The sequence below is a fragment of the Gekko japonicus genome, unplaced genomic scaffold (assembly GCF_001447785.1).
Source record: "Gekko japonicus isolate JY-2015 unplaced genomic scaffold, Gekko_japonicus_V1.1 scaffold1306, whole genome shotgun sequence".
In the NCBI taxonomy this organism is placed as follows: Eukaryota; Metazoa; Chordata; class Lepidosauria; order Squamata; family Gekkonidae; genus Gekko; species Gekko japonicus.
The window spans coordinates 63705-70433 of NW_015165278.1; the positions used below are offsets into that span (position 1 = coordinate 63705).

Genomic DNA, 6729 nt, shown 5'->3' on the forward strand with positions numbered 1-6729 from the left:
CAGAGGACACGGAGTCCCAGCCTCACAGGTTCATCATCCCCACAAAAGTTAAACCTTAACTCCTGCAATTTTGAGCTCTCATTCAGCACATTCTCAGCCTGCTGCACAGAAAACACACACACACACAGAGTTAATGCTGTTTCACACCTTTATACACAGCAAGCAGAAGAATGAGTTTGTGTCTACTTTTTGCCTGATACAAGTCCATATGTGTCACAGGAAAACTGGCATACTGGGGGGGGGGGGTTAGACAACATGTACTGTGTACATGAATGTCTTCAGATTCGCACATACAAAATTATGTGAGATGTCCCTAAGTGTTTTCAAGACTGGTAACCCAATGAGTCTGACTATAGGCTACTTTTTAACTTATGAATGACACTCAAGGGCTTCCACAAGTTATTCCCATATTTGGAGCAGACGAAAGGCAAGTGATGTGTCAGCCAGACTGGAGAATGATGATACTACCAAGCGGGTCCTGGAACTTCACAGTACCTGCTCAGATGTGCCGTCTCATGCACCAGGACTGGCTTTACTACCATAAACACCTGCTTGTGTCACCATCACGACAGAACTGCTCATCTGTGTCTCCAATTTAACCCATGAGTGGGAAAGAGTAAGGCTCTAGGACCCTATTTGCAGATCCACCTAGAAAACACTACAGCCCCTGCATCATTTTGACACGTTTAGGTGCTCTTATGACCACTTATAAAAGCCTCAATCTGTATTTATTTAAAGAAAGGCAAACAATTCATGGCAGGCATACCATATTACAGCAGAGATTGGATTAGCTCCTTTCGCACTTGGCCATAATATTCACTGCACTGTTGATTTCAAGATGAGTCAGTCTAACGGCTGAGAAAATAGATTAGAGGGGCATCTGGTGACTTCAGTACTGTTTGGAGGTTGTTTTGGCTGTTTGTCTCTGATTTTCCTTTCCAGTTAACCGTATCCCCACCCCCAAAGCTTTTCAAGTAAAAGTGAAAAATGCTTCACAAATATAAGGGTAGTGTAGTTTATATTATTATAAAAATAATGACATCTCCACAAAATGAGACCTCATTTCAGTATTTCATAGAGTAAAGCTATACTGAGAGGCTGGGTTGAAAGCACCAACTCTGAGTGCAATTACGAAGTGTACTTATTACAAAAAAAGGCGGCAGGAAACAATTTGGACATTCAAATGTTGACAATGACTAAGAATCCGACACAGAATTTGTGCAACTTTCGACAATCTCGAACAGGTAGTGATAGATGTCAGTCCTGCGAGCAATATCATAGGCCGTTTCATCCAGGTTGTTTTTGAGATTTGGCTTCAAATAGCGATTCATCAGCAGGAGTTCAAGGGTTTCCTTACTCTCCCTGTTTCCTGAAGCAAGGTGCAGGGGCGTTAGCAAGCCATTGGTCTGAGCGTTGATATCTGCACCGTGTTGAAGCAAGAACGAGGCTATCTTTGTGTTGTTCCACTTGCATGCGCTGTGGAGCGGTGTCCAACTGTCCACCGTTAAAGCATGAACATCTGCGCCATGGGCAATCAATTCACGCACAACTTCTAAGTGGCCGTTGTAGGCAGCACGGTGGAGAGGGGTGTATCGGTCTTCATCCCGGACATTTACTGGAGCAAGATTTTCAGACAGGAGCCTTTGTACCGTGCTAAGCTGTGGAAAAGAGGCAGATTATATTGAGCCTATGGGCTCAGAGGTTCCCAAACTTATTTGGCCTACCGCCCCCTTTTCAAAAAAAAAAATTACTCAACGCCCACATGGACATCTACCTTCAAGAAGCGAACAAAAAGATGCATTTTGTGGATCTGCACCTGGATCGTTCCAGCCCACCTGGATCGTTCCAGTGCCCCCAAGGGGGCGATATTGCCCACTTTGGGAACCAGTGGATGAACCAGTTTCAGAGCCAGTGCAGAAGAGAAGAAAAGAAGAGATTGGATTTATACCCCGCCCTTCACTACCCAAAGGAGTCTCAGAACAATTTACAATCTCCTTTCCCTTCCCCTCCCCACAACAGACACCCTGTGAGGTAGGTGGGGCTGAGAGAGTTCTTTCGAGAACTGCTCGTGAGAGAACAGCTCTGAGAGAACTTATGACTGACCCAAGGTCACACCAGCAGATGCGAGTGGAGGAGTGGGGAATCAAACCCGGTTCTCCCAGATTTGAATCCACACTCCTAAGCACTACACCAAACTGGCAAAAGATAAAGTGCTGCCTTTGGTGCCAGTTTGGTGTAGTGGTTAAGTGCGTGGACTCTAATCTGGGAGAACGGGGTTTGATTCCCCACTCCTCCACTTGCACCTGCTGATGTGACCTTGGGTCAGTCACAAGCTCTGGCACAGCTGTCCTTGAAAAAGAGCAGTTTCTGTCAGAGTTCTCTCAGCGCCACCCACCTCACAGGGTGTCTGTTGTGGGGAGGGGAAGGGAAAGGAGTTTGTAAGCCACTCTGAGACTCCGAGTGAAGGGCGGGGCATAAATCCAATCTCCTCCTCCTCCTCCTCCTTTGACTGCTGAAGACTCCAGCCCCTTAATCACCTTGGTTGCCTTTTTACTCTTCCTAGCTCTGCAACTTTTTTGAGATACGGCAATCAGACCTGCATACCACATTTGTCCAACTGATCAAAGTCAGACTGTTGCAAGGATAAAAAGAGGTAACGCTGACAGCAGCATTACATAACGCTGCATAAATTAGTGATTTTTGTCATGATGTACAGAAGACAGTGAGACAAGCTTCTGGAAAATGCAAATTCATCTACAAAACCTCCAGTTATTGTGGCAACTAATTCAAAGGCCGACGGTGCATCTGGAACTTGAAAAGCAGGGTTCAAATGTCATTGCAACCTTGTGTCTTCTTTTAGTGACCCCAGGCAAGACACTACCCATTACAATATCATGCCACCCTTCCTCCCAAGAGCTCAGGAAAGCGCAATGGGGTTCTTCCCTCCTCCATTTTATCTTCACAACACCTCTGCGAGGTAGAGTAAGGTGACAGAAAGTGGGGTGACTGGTCACTCACAGTGCAACCCCAAGCAGAGTTACACCCAAGTCCATTGGCATTCGTGGCCTCCGACTCCATTATTATGTGTAACTCTGTTTAGGATTGCACTGTCAGTGAAGCCTGAACTACATTTTGCATGTGGTCCCAACCAATGTTCCCTCTAAGCTGTGGAGTCTTGTGAGCACAAATTCTACTTTGTGAGGGGCTGGCCTTAAAGCTGTGAGCGAGCGAGTTGGCTTCTGCATAAATTAGTTTGCTCTGGAGCCGTCTTTCCTGAGCTGAGATAAAAATGTGTGAGCTAGAGGCTAAAAAACTGTGAGCTGGCTCACACTAACTCAGCTTAGAGGGAACACTGGTCCCAACAGGGACTTGAAGCAGGATGCTCCATGGCAACTCAGTTTGCAGCACCGCGGGGCCCCAGTTCTGGTTGTGCCAATGGCACTGGGTGCGGGAGGAGCTTCTACACCATAATCCCGACCAGAATTGGGCCAACGCAGCACTTCTAGATTGGGTTGCCATGGGAACTCACAGCTGGCATCCTGCTGCAAGTCATCCTTTGGGTCCACATGTAAAATGTCACTTGCAGTCTGGGCCTGAGTTTCTTGGCCGAAGAGAGACGAACTCTGGTCTCTCTAGTCCTACTGGCACTCAAACCACTAGAGCGCACCGGTTTTCATGAAACGAGAGTCCAGAATTCTTAACTGTCTGAGCATAGCCTTACTTAACTGTCTGCACAGGCCTTACTTAAGACCATTCCAAACATTCACCAATACTTACTCGATTTTTTTCAGCTGCCCAGAGCAAGAGCTTATCTGGGTTGTTCTCCAGCTTTTTCTCTTGGGCTTGGTACCACTCCTCATTTTTTTCATCCTGATCATCCTCATCAGAATCTCCAGACCAAAGACTCTGTGTTCCGGTGGGGATCAGGTGCCTGTGCGTCTCCAGCAATTCCAGTTGGTTAAAGCTCTCGGCAAAGTCTGTATCATCTTTCGCCTCCTCGTCGATATTCTTCTCCGTCAATTCCTCGCTTTCATCCATCTTTGTAGATTCCAATACGGCAGCCTTAAATAATCATAGCGAAAGAAATCCACTCCTTTTTCTGGCTCGTTTCATTTCCAGGTGGTTCATCATCAGATAAAACGTATGACTATTATGAAAAGTGAATGGAGAACGGCATATATAGCAGTAACACCATAACACCCTTTAGGGGAAGGAATATTAAAACTGGGTTAATACAGTGACCAGAGGCAAAGGGAGACAGTTTTGGTGCCTTTTAATGATACAGAAGGAGGACTCTGGGCAGGCTGGCTCATCACACAAGAGTGACCTAACCCACCTGTCTACATTTAACTATTACTCCCTCTATGGAAGGTCCAATAAATTATTAGGTATTAAATGTAACCACATCTACATCATGTAAATCCTATTAATTTCAACAGGTCTCTTACAAGAGAAATGTGCATAAGGATCATGACCAACTAATCCAAACAGGTCTCATCAGAATCCCCATTTTTCAGTTCAGGGGTCTTCTTACAGACCACCCTGAAGGGGCCCTCTAGGGGATCTCTCTACTAAACCCTGGGCTTTACTCAGGATTTCTGATCAGCAACCGAACAGCTTGTTTCCAGGGTCAGCTTTCTCAATATTTTTTTATTTTCAAAACATACCAAACATAAAAACAAACATACAAACATAAAATGGGTACATTATTACATATTTTTTACTCTGCATTAAACTACCTCATACATAATTTAAAACTATGTCAATTTTCCACCTTCTGCATATCATATTTTGCAAATATATAATTCTTATTTTCTATTAACTTAACCTTTGTCTAAGCATTTTGATATATTCTTCCATTAGCTATATATAGTTATATGGTTCTTATTTTCTTCTGACTTGGATTATCTAAACATCTCTCTCTCCATATACTATTTTGCTTTCCATACATATAGATACAATACACACTACATACATCATTATCTGCAGAAGTGAGCAGTGACACATGAAAGCTCACATCATGCCACATATTTTGTTAATCTTTAAGGTGCTACTGGACTCTTGCTCTTTTCTATATACATCAAGATACCCATACATCTACTATATATATACCCCACATACATAGGCATGTATGGTATCTATAATACACACATACGCACAAGACGTACATATCAATACATAGATTCAGTTAGTCGGCCATGTTGGTCTGAAGCAGTACAACAAATTTAGAATCCAGTGGCACCTTTAAGACTAACGAAAGTTTATTCGAGGTATGAGCTTTTATGTGTATGTATGGTAACCTAGCAGTTCGAAAGCAAGAAATTGCAAGTAGATAAATAGGTACCACTTTGGTGGGAAGGTAACAGCGTTCCGTGCACCTTGGTGTTTAGTCATGCCGGCCACATGACCACGGAAACGTCTTCGGACAGCGCTGGCTCTTCGGCTTGGAAACGGAGATGAGCACCGCAACCCTAGAGTCGGATTCGACTGGCTTTCGAGCAAGGGAACCTTATGGTATATATAATATGCACAAGATGGACATATCAATACATAGATCCAAGTTGGTCAGCTGTGTTGGTCTGAAGCCGTACAACAGATTTAGAGTCCAATGGTACCTTTAAGACCAACAAAGGTTATTCAAGGTATGAGCTTTTGTGTGCATGTATGGCATCTATAATATGCACATATGCACAAGATGGACATATCAATACATAGATCAAGTTAGTCAGCCGTGTTGGTCTGAAGCAGTACAACAGATTTAGAGTCCAGTGGCACCTTTAAGACCAGCAAAGGTTTATTCAAGGTATGAGCATTCGTGTGCGTATATGGTATCTATAATGTACACATACTCACAAGACATACATATCAATACATAGATCCAATTAGTCAGCCGTGTTGGTCCGAAGCAGTACAACAAATTTAGAGTCCAGTGGTACCTTTAAGACCAACAACGGTTTATTCAAGGTATGAGCTTTTGTGTGCACACGAAAACTCATACCTTGAATAAACCTTTGTTGGTCTTAAAGGAGCCACTGGACTCTAAATTGGTTATATCAATACATGATATGGATGGATACACAGAGACACACCACACGTTCATAGAGGCACATACACACATGTATAACATACTCATAGGACAAGCAGCACCTGAAGCAGCCGATTCACCCCCAACCCCGGATGATCCCAGCTCCACTGGAGAACGGAACGCAACCAAGCTCAAACCGCCCCACTCACGTTCACCACGCAGCTCCCTTCTGGGCGGGGCCAAGGAATGACCGGCAGCGCCCCCAGAAGGCCGGCCGGCCGGCCCGCCTTCCCTCGCTCCGAGGACACTTCCGGCCTACCTTCGGCCTGACCTCCCTCTCGTCGGCTATTACTGCGCCTGCGCACGGGGAACGGGCTGCGGTCTCCACCAGTGGCGGACTACCCGGGACGATGCGAAGGCGGTGGATTGGGTGGGCGGGATCGGCGGAGTTATCGCGAGAACTGCCCGCGCTCTCTGGAGAGAGGGGGCTCGGCTGTGCTTCTGTGCCCACGCGCGCGGTGCTATGGAAACCGGAGGCCTGGCGTAGCCGGGAGTTTTCGCGGTAGGCGTGAGCCGCGGGGGTGAGGTGGTGTGGGGGAGAGAGAGGCGCTGTAGGCGGGCCCCCCTCGCGCCAAAAAGGGCCCCGAAGGGAGAGGTTTCTCGTCCCGCATGGCTGCGTTTGCTTTGCTCAGCTCTGTCTAGCA

General features: G+C 45.9%; 1 protein-coding gene across 2 annotated transcripts; it reads right to left on the minus strand.

Moving 5' to 3' along the window:
* Window positions 1-503: 503 nt before the first annotated feature.
* On the minus strand, window positions 504-6355 carry ANKRD49 (ankyrin repeat domain 49). Of its 2 annotated transcripts, none has more exons than XM_015410292.1 (3): window positions 6235-6355; window positions 3778-4201; window positions 504-1658 (listed from the first exon to the last, which is right to left on the minus strand). In XM_015410292.1, exons 2-3 carry the CDS (start codon window positions 4036-4038, stop codon window positions 1197-1199), a joined length of 723 nt encoding a protein of 240 aa, XP_015265778.1. In that variant the 5' UTR covers window positions 4039-4201; window positions 6235-6355; the 3' UTR covers window positions 504-1196. The 2 variants fall into 2 exon arrangements, with proteins under 2 accessions (XP_015265778.1, XP_015265777.1); XM_015410291.1 differs by having other exon boundaries at window positions 6148-6355.
* Window positions 6356-6729: the final 374 nt, after the last annotated feature.

Excerpts from the sequence above, each read along its gene's own strand:
- ANKRD49 (XM_015410292.1), bottom strand. The coding sequence starts at position 4,038 with ATGGATGAAAGCGAGGAATTGACGGAGAAGAATATCGACGAGGAGGCG. Across the intron at positions 1,659-3,777 it reads GGGCAGCTGAAAAAAATCGA|CTTAGCACGGTACAAAGGCT; the intron begins GTAAGTATTGGT and ends TCTTTTCCACAG.